Source organism: Polyodon spathula, chromosome 47 (genome assembly GCF_017654505.1).
Source record: "Polyodon spathula isolate WHYD16114869_AA chromosome 47, ASM1765450v1, whole genome shotgun sequence".
Lineage (NCBI taxonomy): Eukaryota > Metazoa > Chordata > Actinopteri > Acipenseriformes > Polyodontidae > Polyodon > Polyodon spathula.
In genome coordinates, this window is record NC_054580.1 from 1,462,450 (window position 1) to 1,485,074 (window position 22,625).

General features: G+C 43.9%; 1 protein-coding gene across 4 annotated transcripts; it reads right to left on the bottom strand.

Moving 5' to 3' along the window:
• Window positions 1-21,595, bottom strand: cdc42ep2 (CDC42 effector protein (Rho GTPase binding) 2). Of its 4 annotated transcripts, none has more exons than XM_041238137.1 (2): window positions 21,502-21,595; window positions 1-2,062 (listed from the first exon to the last, which is right to left on the bottom strand). In XM_041238137.1, the coding sequence occupies exon 2, from the start codon at window positions 1,754-1,756 to the stop codon at window positions 1,019-1,021; it is 738 nt and encodes a 245-aa protein (XP_041094071.1). In that variant the 5' UTR covers window positions 1,757-2,062; window positions 21,502-21,595; the 3' UTR covers window positions 1-1,018. The 4 variants fall into 4 exon arrangements, with proteins under 4 accessions (XP_041094071.1, XP_041094073.1, XP_041094069.1 ...); XM_041238139.1 differs by having other exon boundaries at window positions 1-2,065; window positions 21,502-21,587; XM_041238135.1 differs by lacking the exon at window positions 21,502-21,595 and adding an exon at window positions 12,239-12,436.
• Between the last annotated feature and the right edge of the window lie 1,030 nt (window positions 21,596-22,625).

Below are 22,625 nucleotides of genomic sequence, written 5' to 3' on the forward strand. Positions count from 1 at the left end.
TAGATTATAATGTTACAATATAACACGCTCCAGTTTTATGTAAATCCTGCACATTCGGCTCAGTCATTCTTCAGAAATACATGAGAGGCCTGTCAAACTGCAGGCAGGCTGCAGGAGTGGCATCGAGCCGAGTACTGAAACACAGTCCACAACCAAAAACAAGAACTGTAACCAAGTGCTGTCTGAAACTCTACAGAGCTGGAAGACTCTCATCCACTGTATCGGAATCCAAAGCTGCTTTTACTGGTTCTATAAAGAAATATACCAGTCTTTTTTGTTTTCTTTTTTACTGCTTGAAACAAAGTTGCGTCAAACTGCATGCAGCACCCCACAAGTACTGGGAGATACTGGGAGAAACAGTGGAGCTCTAGACCTGCTCTGTATTGCAAGAGCACAGTTTAGGGTTACATGAACACATGTGCTGTGCTGGTCAGCCCTGGGGTACCACGGCACTGATTGTGCTTGAGCAGTTCCACTGCATTCTGAAACGAGGGGAGCTCTCTATTCAGGGATACCAGGATATGTAATGAGCAGCCAGGGGTGTGAGTGCGCTGTGCCCCGACAGTGAGGGCTCCTGATTGTGCACCCTCCACTGTGTCAGGGTTTGATCACTATGAAAGAGGGCGTCGTCCTGCAGTAACACATGCTTTGCTTTTATCCATCTGCCCAATACTTCTGTTGCAATATGCTTCATATGCAAAAAAATCTTTTATATACATGTATAAAAAAGGGCCAGTTATTTATAAGGCAAAAATATACATTGTCCACATGAATTTTGCAACAATGCAACAAAATTTGAATCTGATGTTCAATTTAGTTTGAGTGCTACCAAATGCTTTTGTGTCTCTAAGATCTAAGACCGCGACATTGATCTCTTGTATTCAATGTACAGTTCCACAGAAGAGGGGAAACAGGAAATGCCTCCAGCATTTTATAGAAAACCAGCAAGACAGGAACCAAAACCAACAAAGCCCTTGCTGTCGGTGTGGTGCGGGGTGCTGGATCCAGGCTCTGGCACTCAGCTGAGTATCTCTGTTCTGGATTTATGCAGCTGGGACCCATTGATCCTGCTCACTTGGTGCTTATCCATAATCTGAAGAACGTCGTCCAGGATGGAGGGGCCCAGATCCAGGTGCAGGGACAGCAGGGAGCCTGCGTGGGACAGGAACGGTTCCTCCAGAGGGGTGTCCTCAGGGGTGAGTCCGATTCGGGGCTCTGCTAGTCTCTGCTCCGGTCTGCGGGGCTCTCCAATCTGAGAAGGGCTCTCGTCCGGGGAAGGGGTTGGGAACTGGGGCAGCAGAGGGACGGGGAAGGTGGTGGGAGGCTGGGTGGATTCCAGGTGGAGTCGAGGTGGTTTGGGAGGGGGGGTCTGCTGGGCTGCAGGCAGGGAGAGGGCCTGGACGCCCCCAATCACAGGCAGGGAGAGGGCGTTCTTCAGGAGCGGGGAGGAGTTCTCGCGCTGGGGCGGGTGTGCACAGACGCTGGCGGTACGGGTGAATTCGAAGGCCGTCCCGTACTGGTTGCAGCGCTGGGACAGGCTGTGGCCCTGCTTCCCCGGGAGCAGGTGGAATTTCCCCTGCAGGAAGGACAGGTCCCCGAAGAGATCGCTCTCGCCGCCGCTGCTGCCGATGTGAATGGTGTGCCGGAAATCTCCCAGCGGAGGGCTGATCATATCCGAGGACAGGACGTCACGGAGCTTCTCTTTCTTCCCTCGCCGGCTCCCGCGCTTCAGGTAAATAGGGGCCTTGGTGGACATCTCTCTGATCTAAGGCCTGTCCAGATCAGGGGGAGGAGGCTGATCAGCTTGATTTCAACAAGATTCACAAATCTACCAAGTCTGTCCAAAGGTCCTAAAAAGGGGTTGGATCACTCTTATGCGGCGCTGATATGCTTGGATTTCCTTCATCCGTCCAACTCCAGGAATCCCATGGGCTGTGGAGAGTTTCAGGGCAGGCGCTCAGATTGAGCAGGGCAGGTGGTTCAGTCAAAGCTGGTGCGAAGACAGATTCAGTGTGGTTTGTTGACCAATAAAGATCCACCCTCTTCTAAACAGCTTTCAAATCTGCTGAAGGAAAGAAACAGAAATATGATTACCCGATACTGTAGGCTCCTATATAGCCCATTATTTGGGTGCAATGATGCTTCACGACATGCAGGTGGCGATGCAAAATGCAAAACTCAATGTTCTCAGGTGGAAGTAAACAGGAAGCACATAACTAGGCCTCCGCAAGGCCAGCGTTACCCTTCTAACTGTAACACACACACTGCTGGAGGGTTATTTCAGCGTTACCCTTCTCACTGTAACACACACACTGCTGGAGGGTTATTTCAGAATTACCCTTCTCACTGTAACACACACACTGCTGGAGGGTTATTTCAGCGTTACCCTTCTCACTGTAACACACACACTGCTGGAGGGTTATTTCAGCGTTACCCTTCTCACTGTAACACACACACTGCTGGAGGGTTATTTCAGCGTTACCCTTCTCACTGTAACACACACACTGCTGGAGGGTTATTTCAGCGTTACCCTTCTCACTGTAACACACACACTGCTGGAGGGTTATTTCAGCGTTACCCTTCTCACTGTAACACACACACTGCTGGAGGGTTATTTCAGCGTTACCCTTCTCACTGTAACACACACACTGCTGGAGGGTTATTTCAGCGTTACCCTTCTCACTGTAACACACACACTGCTGGAGGGTTATTTCAGCGTTACCCTTCTCACTGTAACACACACACTGCTGGAGGGTTATTTCAGCGTTACCCTTCTCACTGTAACACACACACTGCTGGAGGGTTATTTCAGCGTTACCCTTCTCACTGTAACACACACACTGCTGGAGGGTTATTTCAGCGTTACCCTTCTCACTGTAACACACACACTGCTGGAGGGTTATTTCAGCATTACCCTTCTCACTGTAACACACACACTGCTGGAGGGTTATTTCAGCGTTACCCTTCTCACTGTAACACACACACTGCTGGAGGGTTATTTCAGCGTTACCCTTCTCACTGTAACACACACACTGCTGGAGGGTTATTTCAGCGTTACCCTTCTCACTGTAACACACACACTGCTGGAGGGTTATTTCAGCGTTACCCTTCTCACTGTAACACACACACTGCTGGAGGGTTATTTCAGCGTTACCCTTCTCACTGTAACACACACACTGCTGGAGGGTTATTTCAGCGTTACCCTTCTCACTGTAACACACACACTGCTGGAGGGTTATTTCCACTGGATGGGATTTACGTTTATACAGCATTCATTTATACAGCACTGTACTTCTCAAATATAATCCAGCTTCATTTATACAGCACTGTACTTCTCAAATATAATCCAGCTTCATTTATACAGCACTGTACTTCTCAAATATAATCCAGCTTCATTTATACAGCGCTGTACTTCTCAAATATAATCCAGCTTCATTTATACAGCGCTGTACTTCTCAAATATAATCCAGCTTCATTTATACAGCGCTGTAATTCTCAAATATAATCCAGCTTCATTTATACAGCGCTGTACTTCTCAAATATAATCCAGCTTCATTTATACAGCGCTGTAATTCTCAAATATAATCCAGCTTCATTTATACAGCGCTGTACTTCTCAAATATAATCCAGCTTCATTTATACAGCGCTGTACTTCTCAAATATAATCCAGCTTCATTTATACAGCGCTGTACTTCTCAAATATAATCCAGCTTCATTTATACAGCGCTGTACTTCTCAAATATAATCCAGCTTCATTTATACAGCACTGTACTTCTCAAATATAATCCAGCTTCATTTATACAGCGCTGTAATTCTCAAATATAATCCAGCTTCATTTATACAGCGCTGTACTTCTCAAATATAATCCAGCTTCATTTATACAGCGCTGTACTTCTCAAATATAATCCAGCTTCATTTATACAGCACTGTACTTCTCAAATATAATCCATCTTTTTTTGTCAATTTAGAGGTTGTTTTTCCACTGTTGCGTTTAATATGAACATGCTTTTTATTTCTAGACTTATAAAAACAAAGATTTACTCCAAAAAAATTTACTAAACTTTACAAACAAACCAAAAAACTACGCACAGGATGTACTGCTTCAGACTGTCACATTTTTACATCAGATTTCCACTTTAAAACACGACACAGAACTGGGCATGTTGTAGAAACAAGACACGCAACGCTTAGAGATCGAATAACTGAGTCTTAATTAGACCTTTTTACTCATTTTCAGCTCTTAAACAGTTGCAGTTCAAGTTACTTATCAAATGTTACAGCTAACTTGAAATATGCAAACTGTTTAAGAGCTGAAAACGAGTAAACAGTTCTAAATAAGGGTCTTGTTCAGTAATTGAGAGCTCGGTTGGAGTGAAAACCAGCAGCCACAGGGGGACCCCGGGACCGAGTTTGAGAAGCCCTGTCTTAAACACAGCACTATAAATGAGAAATGAGAATTACAGCTCAAATAAAACACGCCGCTGTATTACTGAGCATCATTTATTGTTTACTGTTTGTCTTGCCGTCAGCCCTGGATTTACAACTCATTAAACAACTTTGCACCTGGATTATAATTGTCTGTCTGCCGTCAGCCATTGATCACCATTAAACAACCTGCACACTGGATTAACCACTTTGCATTGATCACCTGCACCTGCACACTGCTAACCACTTTGCCACAGAACTGTTATAAGGGTTGTGTTAAAACAGGAGAAAGGGACATGGATGTTAAAGCCTTGGTTAGCACAAGATGAAGCTTCTCCTTCAAAACCGGACATGTTCATTCCAATTTTGAACAATGCAACACAAATTTGGCACCTTTCCTAAAACATCTTCCAGAGCGACCGTTACCTGTTGCACAACAGACAATAAAATGACCCGTGGGGAAGGCGTAGCAGACGTCAGTGCTTTGCATATCACTTCAATCCCTCCCTGTGTGTGTGAGCTGCAGCTGCCTACTTGAGGTCAAACTGCCAGCCGCTGCGCACCTGTGCAGCACAGAGACACCTTCGCTTATCCTCCCTGGCCATCTGCCAGCCACTGTACCCACACAAACACAGGCACACACACACACACCCCTGCCCCTGTGGCGAGATCAGACACACAAACGACATCCCAATCGGCCATCTATCTCAGCCACTTAAAGCTATTCTCTCCATCAACCTTTTCCCTTTTCAGTGAAAATCATAATAAACCAAAAGGTGCAGTTTGGAACAGATGACCACGAAACAAAGCTGAGATGCCCACAAAGAGTAAACTTATTATAAAGGCCAAAGCTGAGATGCACAGTAAAAACACGGTAAGCACAGGTAAGCATGGCAAAGCCCAGAGGAGTATGGTAAAGCATGGTAAAGCATCATAGCTGTATAGTACACAGCTCAGAGAAACAGGACGTCCCCAGAGAGTTCATACAGAAAACTGAAGCTCAAATATTTCTCACCCAGACAGCAATGTGCTGCAGTCACACAGGGGTGCCGAGTTTATTCTATTAGAAATCACGTGTGAGGAGCTAAAGCAAGGACCGCTCCGAAAGACTGCAAATACCAGAGGAAGGTAAAGGGACAGTAAAAATCAAAACAGCTGCATCGATACAGAAGTGGGCATGGCATTATGAACCTGTTTAATCAACGCAGAGAGAGGAGGGGAGGGGAGCATGTAGAATGGGGTTCAGCTGTGGAAATGCAGCTCTGCTGTGTTCAGTCAAAATGAAATAAAAAAGTCTGGAAAACAGCAAGAGCAAAACCAGAGGGGGCTTGTGAGAACGCTGTAATGGTAATGAGAGGGAACACAAATGGGTTTGCACTTAGCACTGTCCCACACACACACACTTAGATTCTGTACAGAAACTATTCTAGCACTGTCCCTGCACACACACACACACTGAGCACTGTCCCTGCACACACACACCTAGCACACACACACTGAGCTAGCACTGTCCCTGCACACACACACTGAGCTAGCACTCACCCACACTGCACACACACACTGAGCTAGCACTGTCCCTGCACACACACACTGAGCTAGCACTGTCCCTGCACACACACACTGAGCTAGCACTGTCCCTGCACACACACACTGAGCTAGCACTGTCCCTGCACACACACACTGAGCTAGCACTGTCCCTGCACACACACACTGAGCTAGCACTGTCCCTGCACACACACACTGAGCTAGCACTGTCCCTGCACACACACACTGAGCTAGCACTGTCCCTGCACACACACACTGAGCTAGCACTGTCCCTGCACACACACACTGAGCTAGCACTGTCCCTGCACACACACACTGAGCTAGCACTGTCCCTGCACACACACACTGTGTAGCACTGTCCCTGCACACACACACTGAGTAGCACTGTCCCTGCACACACACACTGAGCTAGCACTGTCCCTGCACACACACACTGAGCTAGCACTGTCCCTGCACACACACACTGAGCTAGCACTGTCCCTGCACGCACACACACACTGAGCTAGCTTGTTGCCCTGGAGTTGGCGGCTTGGTTACAGCTTGGTTTTGGGATACACTGTATAATCACATTGCTTTAAATAACTTTTTTGACTGACACTCTCTGTCAATAATAAGCTTTGACCTCGCAGACCCTGCTGAGGTGAAATGAGCAGGCAGTGCAGCAGCGACAGGCTTCCAAAAGATAATGCTTGAGAGCAGAGATTTCTTCAGCGTTGTGCTGGGTGATCACAAAGACAATGCTTGCTACACCATGCACAGTGTAGCCAGGTATTTCCAGGCATTTCCTCATAGTTGTAAAGTTCATCATGCTATTATGAAAAGGCCTGAATCATTTTACAACGACACATAAGACCTGGAAATTCAACTGCATCATGTGTTATGTGCATGACCTGCACACAGCCAGCAAGCCATTCTTTTAATTGCAGCGATAAAAAAAGAAATCCTGTGTCAATGGAAAGGATGATTCCTTGAAGGCTATGGTAAACAATGGCTGTGGGAAACACTGTGCTGAACAAACCAAGAATACATTTCGAAACATTTCCAGCCTAAAGCAAATATTGCGCATGTGTTTGCCTTTCAGCAGTAAGCCATGTCAATCAACAATTCATGCAAAGTGCAATTCTCACTGGAACACAAAGCTGGGATAGAGGAAGCAGCTTCCAGTTCTCAGGTTTGTGCCCCCCCCCCCATGTTTGCAATGAGTGAAAGTGCTTCTTATTGCAATCGCTCAGTATTGTGTTTGGTTTCTGATAGAAGGCGAGTTCAGAGTTCAGTGGAACAGGCTAGATCACAAAGTGTTTCACTCAGAGTGGCGCCACTGTGAAACACGCTGCCTTTCTTTATGTTGTAGAAAGACATCTAGTGGAAACGGTTGTCACTGAGCTTATGCTCTATCAGGAGCTTGTCCATTTGAGGGTGGCATTGCCAGCAGTAATATTAAAAGGGGTTCAGTTTGTAATATCACAAACACTGGAACGAAACCACAAACACTGGAGCAAATCCCAAACACTGGAGCGAATCCCCAAACACTGGAGCGAATCACAAACACCGGAGCAAATCCACAAACACTGGAGCAAATCCCCAAACACTGGAGCGAATCCCCAAACACTGGAGCGAATCACAAACACCGGAGCGAATCCACAAACACTGGAGTTTTGTTTGCTTTGTTTTTTTAAAGAGATTGTTTCTGTGTTTTCTGTGTTCTGTGACTAGATTTCCAAACATATATTCACTAAAAGGTGTACGGTGGTTGTCCACTGGAGGAGATTCTTGTATGATGTTGTCCCAAGACGAAGCACCCCATGCTGGAAAAGTTTTTTTAAACACTTTTGTTGCACCAGCATTCACACTGTCTTAAATACCTCCAATGTTTTGATTCAAACACAGGCTCCCTTGAGAAAGATATGTACAACATATCAAAATGCTGTGCAGCTGGTTCTTTGAGCTAATATATATATATATATATATATACACACACACACACACACACACACACACACACACACACAGCACTAAAGTGTACAATACTGTATTATTAATTTATTAATTATATAAAAACAGTGGAGATGCTACACTGATACCGGTGTTTTCTAACTGAACAAAGAAATCAATTAAAACCGTGCTTTTTTAATATAAGCATTAACTGTAAAAGCAATTTATTTCAACAAGTTTGTGCATGAATTGCAAAACCAAAAGATTCCAGTTTCTTTCCTAGGAAATGAAGTTCCTTTAAACAAATCCTCCAGTTGCAAAACAGGTAGACCTCCTGATTTAGCATGCTTGAGTTACAAACAGACCCCACGAAATCAATGATACCTGGAGACACCTTTGTGACCACACCCCAGTTCTAGCCACGCCCCTCCCCTCATTCCATTCCACTCCGGTCACCTAGCAACCTGGCATTCAAAGACAATAGAACTCTAAACTTTGGAGTCTTATTGTTAGGATAGCCCTGACACTCAGGCACACTTCACACAGGCTCTGTGTTCCTTCAGCAATACCAGCCAACAACATCAGGCTCATTTTTACCACCCGTTCAATTCAATATTTGTCCCAGCGCTAATTTAATTTTAAAAGCTCAAACAACGACTATAAAATCACACTTTAATTATACCTGTTTGGTGTTTTCCTATAACTCCTTTTCACACTGTGCGAGTCCCTGAAAACTCCGATACACACTAAAATGAGGAGCGTTTTCAGTGAAACCCCAGTCACTGGGGCTAAGAGACAAACACAACACATTATTGTGACTAATGGCAAACCCAGTGCCTTATTGGTAATGTTTGGTCTATCCCAGCTCCTCTGAAAATTGGTTTTCATAGACATTGACTCACAGTTGCCACAGATGCAGAAGGGGCACAAAAAACAGCTGTGCACCCCTAGTGGCCATTTTGTAAAACCACCTCACTTCAGAAATACAGCTTTACAAAAAGGTTGAAAAAAATCTATTTTTTTCCAGGACAATTTGCATGGCTTGTAAATAATAAGTCTTGACTGTTATTAGCTCTATTTTATGTTTATTCCCTTTTATTTTCCTGGAGAATCTTTTGGTTCCTCGCTGTTGTTTTTAATATTTAAAAGATATTTCAAAATTGACCCTGTAAATAAAGGGCCCTTGTGCTGTAGGTCACATGGTCTGATTGCAGCTCCACCATTGGAGGGAGTTTGAAATAGAAAATAAACAAGCGCGTAGGGACCAGAAAGCAAGAAACATCTCCTCTTTACAGCAGCCCTGGAGTTTTCTACATATTCCAAACTGAAGTATGAAACACATGCAACGAATCTGCAGAAGAAAAGGGGCGATGCACTCCAGTGGGTTTGAGATCCTTGTTTCCCTTGAACGAGATCCAGCTCGTATCTGATTCCAGTATCTCAGGGAAACCAGTTTCTGAGGTACTGGAATGAAGGGGGCAGACAGACTACAATGTGAGGACTGTTCCTGTGCGTTGATTCAAGACTAATCTGATTAATCAAAAGATCAAATATATACAATCTCTTACAGCACAGTGCTACAGTACCTGACAATGCAATCTCTTACAGCACAGTGCTACAGTACCTGACAATGCAATCTCTTACAGCACAGTGCTACAGTACCTGACAATGCAATCTCTTACAGCACAGTGCTACAGTACCTGACAATGCAATCTCTTACAGCACAGTGCTACAGTACCTGACAATGCAATCTCTTACAGCACAGTGCTACAGTATCTGACAATGCAATCTCTTACAGCACAGTGCTACAGTATCTGACAATGCAATCTCTTACAGCACAGTGCTACAGTACCTGACAATGCAATCTCTTACAGCACAGTGCTACAGTATCTGACAATGCAATCTCTTACAGCACAGTGCTACAGTAGTCTGACAATGCAATCTCTTACAGCACAGTGCTACAGTACCTGACAATGCAATCTCTTACAGCACAGTGCTACAGTACCTGACAATGCAATCTCTTACAGCACAGTGCTACAGTACCTGACAATGCAATCTCTTACAGCACAGTGCTACAGTATCTGACAATGCAATCTCTTACAGCACAGTGCTACTCTGACAATGCAATCTCTTACAGCACAGTGCTACAGTATCTGACAATGCAATCTCTTACAGCACAGTGCTACAGTATCTGACAATGCAATCTCTTACAGCACAGTGCTACAGTACCTGACAATGCAATCTCTTACAGCTGTAGTTTTGATTCATGTAACATTGCTGTAGTATTGCATGTAACAGTATTGCTGTAGTTTTGATTAATGTAACAGTATTGCTTGACATGTAACAGTATTGCTGTAGTTTTGATTCATGTAACAGTATTGCTGTAGTATTGATGTAACAGTATTGCTGTAGTTTTGATTAATGTAACAGTATTGCTGTAGTTTTGATTAATGTAACAGTATTGCTGTAGTTTTGATTGTAAATGTAACAGTATTGCTGTAGTTTTGATTAATGTAACAGTATTGCTGTAGTAGTATTGATTCATGTAACAGTATTGCTGTAGTTTTGATTAATGTAACAGTATTGCTGTAGTTTTGATTAATGTAACAGTATTGCTGTAGTTTTGATTCATGTAACAGTATTGCTGTAGTATTGATTCATGTAACAGTATTGCTGTAGTTTTGATTAATGTAACAGTATTGCTCACAGTATTGCTGTAGTTTTGATTCATGTAACAGTATTGCTGTAGTTTTGATTCATGTAACAGTATTGCTGTAGTATTGATTCATGTAACAGTATTGCTGTAGTATTGATTCATGTAACAGTATTGCTGTAGTATTGATTAATGTAACAGTATTGCTGTAATGATTCAAATCACAGTATTGCTGTAGTGATTCAAATCACAGTATTGCTGTAGTTCTGATTCATGTAACAGTATTGCTGTAGTATTGATTCATGTAACAGTATTGCTGTAGTATTGATTCATGTAACAGTATTGCTGTAGAATTGACTCATGTAACAGTATTGCTGTAGTATTGTTATTCAATAAAAGGCCATTGTGAATATGGACTTATAAGACAATCACTAACGATACGAAACAATTTAAAATACAATCAACTGTGCAACTGACAGAAAAACACAGGAGAACTTGGAGAAGAAGTCCTTGTTACATTGGAGAAGTCTGGCAGCCCTAGACTTTGTGATGATCACTCCTGTGTGTTCACTGGTGTTGAGAGTCTACTTTCATTCCAGTCAACGGTGGAGTGTAAAATACACAGGATTGCGCAATCACAGTTACCAAATACACTTTAAGCAATATGGTCAAACTGTTTAGCGCACAAAATAAGAACAAAAAAAAACAAGACTGAACTTCACGTACTCTGTTTTATCAACAATTAATATGACGTGTGTCTGCTTGATTCCGTTTCTTCTAGTTTCAGCTCAGTGGCACTGATAAAGACACAAGCTGAAGTGTGTGTCTGCTTGATTCCGTTTCTTCTAGTTTCAGCTCAGTGGCACTGATAAAGACACAAGCTGAAGTGTGTGTCTGCTTGATTCCGTTTCTTCTAGTTTCAGCTCAGTGGCACTGATAAAGACACAAGCTGAAGTGTGTGTCTGCTTGATTCCGTTTCTTCTAGTTTCAGCTCAGTGACACTGATAAAGACACACTGGTCTGCTCGACCGAAGTTTCTGAAGTTTTACCATCAGCAAGTTTTATAGCAAGTATTTTTAGCCTGGCTAGTTTTGAACAGACAGCTAGAAGATAAATCCCTGTATTCTAATACATACAGTACAGCACACTGAATACCTATAATCTAATACACACAGTGCAGCACCTTGAATACCTGTAATCTAACACACACAGTGCAGCACCTTGAATACCTGTAATCTAATACACACAGTGCAGCACCTTGAATACCTGTAATCTAACACACACAGTGCAGCACCTTGAATACCTGTAATCTAACACACACAGTGCAGCACCTTGAATACCTGTAATCTAACACACACAGTGCAGCACATTGAATACCTGTAATCTAACACACACAGTGCAGCACCTTGAATACCTGTAATCTAACACACACAGTGCAGCACATTGAATACCTGTAATCTAACACACACAGTGCAGCACATTGAATACCTGTAATCTAACACACACAGTGCAGCACCTTGAATACCTGTAATCTAACACACACAGTGCAGCACATTGAATACCTGTAATCTAACACACACAGTGCAGCACCTTGAATACCTGTAATCTAACACACACAGTGCAGCACCTTGAATACCTGTAATCTAACACACACAGCACAATATAGCCGGGAGCAGTACTTACTGATCAGGGTTCTCCTGGGCTCTCTAAGAGATAAAAAGGCACAGTCCTGGTCTGGCTCTCTGGTGTATATTCTCTGCACTCCTTGCTAGATTGCAGGGGGTGCTGTTATTTGCCCTCTAGTTGATACCCTGGTCAGCCCCTCTGAAAGCCTTGCTCTTCTCTTTACACCAGAGCGCTCTGTAGAGGAGTGCTGATGTGCTGAGTCAAGCTGTACTTTGAAAGCCCTTTCTCCCATGTGATCAGGAGGAGTGAGCTCACTGCTACTGCAGCCAGCTGAGTGCGGCAAGTCTCAAAACCAGGAGCTGGAGTTCTGGATTAGGAGTGGGTCTGTGCTCACTGCTACTGCAGCCAGCTGAGTAACTGATTTCAGTTCAGCCCTGACTGGAACCCCCTACTCTTCCCTATGTTCACAGCTACCTGCCCCAGACCAGTCCCTCTTATGAATGATTTAAACCCTTTCATTGGGTTTCAGTTACAACCGGGCTGCAGCAGCACTAATTAATGCGCCGCTAGCAAAATCATTTTAACAGCAGAAAAGGCACACCAGCCTCACTTTCTCTGTCTCCTCCCCACCAATGCAAATCAGAGGGAGGCTGTTCAGGGAGTACAACAGCCTCCCTTTCTCTCTCTCTCTAAGAACATAAGAACATAAGAAAGTCTTACTGCTCAACAGAGCAGAGGGAGGCATTCGAGCCAGCCTCCCTTGCTCTCTGCTTCATGCATAGAGCAGAGGGAGGCTGTTCAGGGAGTACAACAGCCTCCCTTTCTCCATCTCAGCTTCAACAACATTGCTGGGGAGTTGAGCAGAGGGACAATTGTTCAGGGAGTACAACAGCCTCCCTTTCTCTCTGCTGCTCATGCACAGAGCAGAGGGAGGCTATTCAGAGAGTACAACAGCCTCCCTTTCTCTATCTCTGCTGCTCATGCACAGAGCAGAGGGAGGCTGTTCAGAGAGTCAATACCTTTTAGAACATGCACAATGAGGCTTGAGAGTACAACGCCTCCCTTTCTCTTCTCTGCTGCTCATTCAAGAGCTGAACAGATTCAATTCTTAAGAACATGTTTGTTACGAGAGGAGGCTTTTCGGCCCATCCCGTTTGGTTGTTAGTAGCTTATTGATCCCAGAATCTCATCAAGCAGCTTCTTGAAGGATCCCAGGGTGTCAGCTTCAACAACATTACTGGGGAGTTGGTTCCAGATTTCCACGATTCTCTGTGTAAAAAAGTGCCTCATATTTTCTGTTCTGAATGCCCCCCCCCCCCAAAGTCTCCCTTTTCTCTTTCTCTGCTCCACCAGCGCAGAGCACAGGGAGGTTGTTCAGAGAGTGTAAGAGCCTCCCTTTCTCCTGGTTTGAATGATGAATTTCCAACAGGATCTCTAGATCTGCTCAACAGAAGAACAAACGCCTACAACAGCAAAACCCAGCGGTGGCATTAGCCCAAACGTTCCTTTGCTTCACTTTAAAACACATTTTCAAAGCATTCCATTTTTGCAAAGGGAAAATTTCACAAACAAACAAAATCTACTTAGCTTGAATAATATAAAATATGTTGTTTCTAGATTTATAAAACACATAGAAAACCAATCAATCACAGTTAGTGATGTCAGAATTGCAGTGCAACTTCGAAATTCGTTCTTAGTTATACTTCAAGAGCTCATGATTTCAATCTTTAAACTTCTTCAGAACTGAGCTCACACACACCGAGGGTCCTCATAATAGCATAGCAACTGCACAGTACCTGACAGGTTCAAAATACCAGCATAGATAGAGAGTTTAATGAATTATAGCCAAATGCAATCCCTGGATGGAAGGGACAGTCATCACAGAAGGGACCCCACTGTTTGAACGAGGACCTGACAATGCATGTGGTACAAACACAGAATCCCCGGGGGTGAAAGGATTAAAACAGATCCGCTTTTCAAGAACCCATTCCCAGAACTCCAGGGCCAGAGTTTTGCTTTGTTCCAGAGTGGGAGTGGCCCAATCCAGCCTCTCTTCCTCTTCGCTGGAAATTCCTGCAGAACTCTGACTGACTGACTCACACCTCGACGGACACACCCCCTCTACCACAGTGAGACGCGCTCGCTGCCTGCTATACAGTATTATTACACAGGCCCCATCAGAGCCACACGCTAATGTCTCCGTACAATCATGTGATGCTCTAGCTGATGCAAGATCAAATGATCATGCTGGGCTGTTTTGTAACAAGAGAAGGAAGGTGCTGTATTCTCTGCTGGCCTGCAATGGGCTAAACTGTGCTCTGGTATCACAACACCTACCCCTCTATTTCGATGCAGGATCGTGTGAAGACAGTATCACAGTGCATCAGAACACCACTAATCACAACCTGCAGCAGCAACAGCTTCTTACTGCAGTGTGAGTATCTCACACTAAAAGGAAACGTTTCTTTGAAAGAGTTCCACTTGAAACGCTGGCCACCGAGTTCTCTATAGCTAATGGCAATAGGGGTAAGAAGCTGGATGGTAAAGCCTTGGTTATCCTTGCTTGGATCCATTTATTTTTTAAAACAGGTCCTGGCTTATCCATCAAGATCATTCTCTACATGTTAATGTGTTGCTTCAAATTCTCTTAGTTTTTATATTTCCTCGAGGTTTGCTGGTAATGAGCTAGGTGGTGTTCACTGAAATAAACACGACCTAATTAAAGACATATGTACACAGCTGTGGCCAAAAGTTTTGCATCACAGGGGGCTCCCGAGTGACACATCCACTAAAGGCGCTCCGCGCGATGTGCTCTACAGCCTGGGGATCGCAAGTTCTAATCCAGGCCATGTCACTGCCGACCAAGGCTGGGAGTTCCTAGGGGGTGGCGCTCAATTGGGCGAGTGCAGCCCGGGGGGAGGGAGGGCTAGGTCGGCCAGGGTGTCCTCAGCTCACTGCACACCAGCGACCCCTGTGGTCTGGCCGGGTGCCTGCGGGCTTGTCCAGCTCCGAGGTGGCTGCATGGTTAGTCTGCAGTGTGTAAAGAAGCGGGCGGCTGACAGCACACGCTTCGGAGGACAGCATGTGTTCTTCTTCACCGCTCCCGAGTCAGCGTGGAGGTGGTAGAAGTGTGCTGAGCCCAAAAATAATTGGGGAGAAAATAATAATAATTGGCAAGTAAGCAGTTCAAATCACCCGGCGCCTGGGACAACAAGGTTAGTGCGAGGGACAACAAGTTTCACCGTTACACTTTGCCTGTCCGGCAAGTACTTTTTGACTTCTTTTGTCATAATGTTCTGTTGCTAGAAAATCTCCCGTAGATTTCTCGGGAGTCACGCACAGGCCTGAAGACTTTAAACTGCAGAAGTCTCGCACTCAAAAATGACGCTTCTTTTTAAAATGCGTAACTCTAAACCTCAAAGCAAAAATATAGAGTAGACAAATCCTTTTCATTCATAAATCCTCATCAGTCACACGCGGTGACAAACTTATTTAAATGAATGCAATAATACTAGTACACTGTCTTTGTCTGCAGCAGGAGCCAAGTAAAGTTTGACCGACAGCTCTAAAGAATATTTAACATAATACAAATTTCAAAAACCTTTAAACTATTTTATATGTAACGGGCCCTCAGGGGGGGATCAATCTGTAAAAAAATACGTTTTAAAAAGTACTCAAACTTATTTTTCTTTAGAAATGTCTCATAAGTGTAATTTAGTGTCTCCTGCCTGCAAACTGTAAAGTATCTGTGGCTCTCAAGAAGTAGCATCAGAAGGAATTGTATAAATACTGGGTTTGGTTTTCATTTCACACCAGATTGTTTGACGGGTGCGTCATGTGAAGAAGTTCAACATCAGACAGATCTGCTGACTCTTCAACATCTTCTATAAAAAAAAAAGGGTTTCTTTTGGGATGGTAACCATTCTTGGTTATGTAACACAATGCAGTCTGCTCTCCAGTAATGCCGCACTTTAAAATCATGGTAATTACAAACCGAAACAAAGACACTGAAATGCTGCGCCTCCTAATCGAAGGTCTCTCTAGTGGCCTGGTGCGTGAAGTCTGATGTACTTTGAGTCTTTTTAATGTAATTATTACTTTTGTTTTGCCATGTGTTGTGCACAACAATGAGACAGGCTCAGTTTTGGCAGGTATGTTTGGACTGAATTTCATTTTTTTAATTTGATTTCATGAAGCAGAAATGATTATGAATCACCAATTGATTGTGTTCATTGTTTAATAAAAGCAAAATCCTATAAGTTATATTTAATTTGTGTGTGTGTGTGTGTTTGGTGGGACGGGAGGGGGCAAGTAGATTTTTAAGATTTCTCTAGCATTGTATCACTGCTGAATAATGTTGAATTAGATAGTGAGTTGTGATTTTCCATACTGTCAACAAAAAACTGACCAAATTGAAAAATGTAACATTTAGAAATCTAACTTGAAATACTGTACTATTATTATGGCTTCTGGTAATCATTTTGTAGTTTCTTTGATTATATGATGCTAAAAAAAAGATCTAAATTATGTTCATATAGTCTTAAAGGATCCCAGTGATTCTGCCTCAGCAACATAACTAGGTAACCCATTCCATCCCCTCACCACTCTCTGTGTGAAGAAGAGTCTCCTTCAGCAACATGACTAGGTAACCCATTCCATCCCCTCACCACTCTCTGTGTGAAGAAGAGTCTCCTTCAGCAACATGACTAGGTAACCCATTCCATCCCCTCACCACTCTCTGTGTGAAGAAGAGTCTCCTTCAGCAACATGACTAGGTAACCCATTCCATCCCCTCACCACTCTCTGTGTGAAGAAGAGTCTCCTTCAGCAACATGACTAGGTAACCCATTCCATCCCCTCACCACTCTCTGTGTGAAGAAGAGTCTCCTTCAGCAACATGACTAGGTAACCCATTCCATCCCCTCACCACTCTCTGTGTGAAGAAGAGTCTCCTTCAGCAACATGACTAGGTAACCCATTCCATCCCCTCACCACTCTCTGTGTGAAGAAGAGTCTCCTTCAACAACATGACTAGGTAACCCATTCCATCCCCTCACCACTCTCTGTGTGAAGAAGAGTCTCCTTCAGCAACATGACTAGGTAACCCATTCCATCCCCTCACCACTCTCTGTGTGAAGAAGAGACTCCTTCAGCAACATGACTAGGTAACCCATTCCATCCCCTCACCACTCTCTGTGTGAAGAAGAGTCTCCTTCAACAACATGACTAGGTAACCCATTCCATCCCCTCACCACTCTCTGTGTGAAGAAGAGTCTCCTTCAACAACATGACTAGGTAACCCATTCCATCCCCTCAGCACTCTCTGTGTGAAGAAGAGACTCCTTCAGCAACATGACTAGGTAACCCATTCCATCCCCTCACCACTCTCTGTGTGAAGAAGAGACTCCTTCAGCAACATGACTAGGTAACCCATTCCATCCCCTCAGCACTCTCTGTATGAAGAAGAGACTCCTTCCCCCTGTCCTGAGTCTATCTCTACTTAATATCCAACTGTATCCTCTGGTCTTGGTTCGGGTTAACTCTGTCAACTCCTTTTATGATTTTAAAGACTTCAATCAAGTCCTTCCTAATTCTTCTTTGTTCTGGGCCAAATCAATTCAGTTATTTCTGCCTGTCTTTGTAGCAAATGAAAACCCATGCTTGCACCTGCACGTACGAGATGTACAGAGGAAATGGAAGGAAGTGCACAGCAGGTTTACAGAATGATATCCCTTTAAATGTCGTTTGAGCTCATGGTTGAATTTTGGAATGCGCCCAGACCCTAGCGTTCCTAATTAATTGGCCACAGCCTTTTCCTGGCACTATACCAGCACGTCTTTGCATCAGCCAGTTTTTATTTTTCATTGCACTACGGTCTTCATTCTAAATAAACTCCAGATGCTAGTTGTTTAAAAAGTAATACAGACCACAACCCCCCCCAATCACTCACACAAAAACTGAGCCAAAAACCTTCCAGTGAGGGGAGGGGGCTGGCTTTCTGATTGGAAACATTAATCTCCAGCCTGCGAGGCCCCCTCTGTAAACAGCGTCAGCATGGTGTTTAGCATTAGGACAGCGATATTAAAAGATGATATTGTGTGATTGCGCTCATATTCAAAAAACAGATGCAAAGTAGGAACCTCAGAACGAGTCAGTTTGCCCTAGTGGGCCTGGATTGGATGGGATTAGCATTTCCATTGGCTACACGGGTCTCAAACGTGCAGTGTTAACAGAACACACGCTAGTGTTTTAAACACTGATATCTGGTACTGCTACAGGAGCCTCTCATCTCACCTCAGCAGCATCTGAGAACAGAAAATAGGAGCATCCAGGACAGAAAATAGGAGGCACTTTTTTACACAGAGAATTGTGAGGGTCTGGAACCAACTCCCCAGTAATGTTGTTGAAGCTGACACCCTGGGATCCTTCAAGAAGCTGCTTGATGAGATTCTGGGATCAATAAGCTACTAACAACCAAACGAGCAAGATGGGCCGAATGGCCTCCTCTCGTTTGTAAACTTTCTTATGTTCCTCTTCGCTTGCAATGTTAGTGTAGCTGAAAAGATTCTGCAGTTTAATCTCCCTTGCAGTTTCAGACAGACTGCAGAAAGTCAGCTGGACAGCAAGTCCTTCAGAGAGTAAGGATTAGAGGATTAGGCCTTCAAGTCTTTCAATTTGTTAAACTCTAAGAAAGCTACTAAAGATGATTCTGTTCCTTTCAGACGATCCTTCTAATAACCCTGTCTCTCACGGTGAGGGCTCATTGATGTTTTCAGCCATTTTGTAGATGGTCCAAAATCTGTGGTCACAAAATAAAGTGAACTGCGCCAAGAACCAGGGAAATACACAATACAGTGAACTGAGTCAAGAACCAGGGAAATACACAATACAGTGAACTGAATCAAGAACCAGGGAAATACACAATACAGTGAACTGGGTCATGAACCAGGGAAATACACAATACAGTGAACTGCGTCATGAACCAGGGAAATACACAATACAGTGAACTGCACCACGAACCAGGGAAATACACAATACAGTGAACTGGGTCAAGAACCAGGGAAATACACAATACAGTGAACTGCGTCATGAACCAGGGAAATACACAATACAGTGAACTGAGTCAAGAACCAGGGAAATACACAATACAGTGAACTGGGTCAAGAACCAGGGAAATACACAATACAGTGAACCAGGGAAATACACAATACACGAACCAGGGAAATACACAATACAGTGAACTGAACCAGGGAAATACACAATACATGAACCAGGGAAATACACAATACAGTGAACTGCGCCATGAACCAGGGAAATACACAATACAGTGAACTGCACCATGAACCAGGGAAATACACAATACAGTGAACTGCACCACGAACCAGGGAAATACACAATACAGTGAACTGCGTCAAGAACCAGGGAAATACACAATACAGTGAACTGCACCACGAACCAGGGAAATACACAATACAGTGAACTGCACCACGAACCAGGGAAATACACAATACAGTGAACTGCACCACGAACCAGGGAAATACACAATACAGTGAACTGCACCACGAACCAGGGAAATACACAATACAGTGAACTGCGTCATGAACCAGGGAAATACACAATACAGTGAACTGCACCACGAACCAGGGAAATACACAATACAGTGAACTGCACCATGAACCAGGGAAATACACAATACAGTGAACTGCGTCATGAACCAGGGAAATACACAATACAGTGAACTGCACCACGAACCAGGGAAATACACAATACAGTGAACTGCACCACGAACCAGGGAAATACACAATACAGTGAACTGCACCATGAACCAGGGAAATACACAATACAGTGAACTGCGCCAAGAACCAGGGAAATACACAATACAGTGAACTGCACCACGAACCAGGGAAATACACAATACAGTGAACTGCGTCATGAACCAGGGAAATACACAATACAGTGAACTGCGTCACGAACCAGGGAAATACACAATACAGTGAACTGCGTCATGAACCAGGGAAATACACAATACAGTGAACTGCACCACGAACCAGGGAAATACACAATACAGTGAACTGCATCATGAACCAGGGAAATACAAATATGGTGGACACAGAAGGGCCATGTTTGGACCGGTGGAAAGTGAAGACCATGTTATACGTGGGATGACCACTTTAAACATGAAACCCCCACCTTGGTTATAAATATAGGAAGCAGGTTTAAAGATAGGAAATGCAACCCTTCTGCTGGCAGTGCATTCACTTGTGACCCTTCTATTGAAGTCTATCCCTGAAGAGCACACTAGCCCCTGTGCAGAGGGTGCTCTCGTCTCTAAACGTAGTGTTCCACTTCTGGAAACAAACCAGCACTCCCATCTGGTGTGCTTTTAATATATACATTATATATAGGAAATCGCTTTTATAATAAGAACAGAAGAAAGGTTACAAACGAGAGGAGGCCATTCGGCCCATCTTGCTCATTTGGTTGTTATTAGTTTATTGATCCCAGAATCTCATCAAGCAGCTTCTTGAAGGATCCCAGGGTGTCAGCTTCAACAACATTACTGGGGAGTTGATTCCAGACCCTCACAATTGTCTGTGTAAAAAAGTGCCTCCTGTTTTCTGTTCTGAATGCCCCTTTATCTAATCTCTATTTGTGACCCCTGGTCCTTGTTTCTTTTTTAGGTTGAAAAAGTCCCTTGGGTCGACACTGTCAATACCTGTTAGAATTCTGAATGCTTGAATCAGATCACCACGTAGTCTTCTTTGTTCAAGACTGAACAGATTCAATTCTTTTAGCCTGTCTGCATATGACATGCATTTTAAACCAGGAATAATTCTGGTCGCTCTTCTTTGCATTCTTTCTAAAGCAGCAATATCCTTTTTTGTAGCGAGGTGACCAGATCTGAACACAATATTCTAGGTGAGGTCTTACTAGTGCATTGTACAGCTTTAACATTACTTCCCTTGATTTAAATTCAACACTTTTCACAATATATCCAATGTTCACCTATTGCTCATATGAACCATCTAAATATATATAAATGTGCAGTTTACAGAACTTGTTTTAAATGCTGTATGTGCTATGGTAAGCTAACCAGAGATAAGTTTGCAACGTATTTTTCAAGACTGAAATGAAGCTTGCTATAGCTGTAACGGTAAACTAGACCGTACGCTTAACACAAACACTTCAATCATTCTAACTAAACTACCTTTTTACTTAAAACTAACTAACACAAACACATGCGTGATGCAGAGAAAGATATAGGCGCAAATATTCCCCCAAACAAAATACGAGTTTATTAATAAATGAACGCATCTCACCGTCCGTATCCCAGCTGTCGCCTCACAAGCAGATCGGGGGACGCGGTTTGGATATTCCGAGTGCGCTGCGTCACGCTGCCTGCCTCTCCTCCAAACCCATTTAAAGTGTCTCCTGGCAACAAGCCATTGCAAAGAGTCTGTGGAAGAGGGGATGGAGTCGCGGGCCCCTCGGGGATCAATACTCTCTGTCCGAGCCTTACAGCAGGCAGCGGTCGGGTTTAGAGGGGCTGACCGGCCAGCACCGCCAGTGCTGCGGCTCCGGGGATGCTACATTGTTATTACCACCGCGACGGAGAGACGGTGAAGGCGTCTGTCTGTCATTTTCCATTTCAATTATCTTTCAAGATTCATGTTCTGGGTTTAAGATGGATCGAAGGAGATACCGTGTCAGTGGACCCGTCCTTTCCCTCTACGTTTATACACTTATCTAGAGGAAGACCTGTTCCACTGTAATCAGATTTGATGAACGCATTCTGAGCGGGTACTGCGTGTCGAATTGGGGGTGTATGGAGGTGTCTCTACCAGCGCATCTGTCCTCTGTGTGTCAAACATAGATATCTACATGCATCGAAAGAAGCCTATTCCACTGTAAATCAGCCATTCTAATATACCCTGATGCTGACACCTCATTTGCTAGCCTAGTGACATCTTGATCTGAAATACCACTGATCCAACTTTCATTATTTTTCTGTTCTATTCTGTGCATGCTGTTGATATGTCAGGTTCATGTTTGTCCCATACTGATGGCTCTGATTCTGACTGTACAGCGTGGGGGGGGGTATGAATGTTAATGACATGTTATTTTAAGGGTTTCTTTGGGTGCAGAAGTTTGTCACTTTAGAGGCAGGAAGAAGTCAAGGTTACCAATAGTTTTGTTTAACATGTATAATATGAATCTGTATGGTGGATTCCTCATTGGGAAAGTAGTAATCCCTTCGTCTGCAATGTGTGCAAGTCTATACGGTCACGCAGAGGCGCTGGAACAATTTTATATAAACTATAACCCCTCTATATGATGGAAGCCATGCAAAACAAAGGGGTGCTGCCGCACCCCCAGCACCCCTAGTTCCAGCACCCCATGTGGTCACGTGACCTGCAGCGTGCAACTACTCAGCAACAAGCAT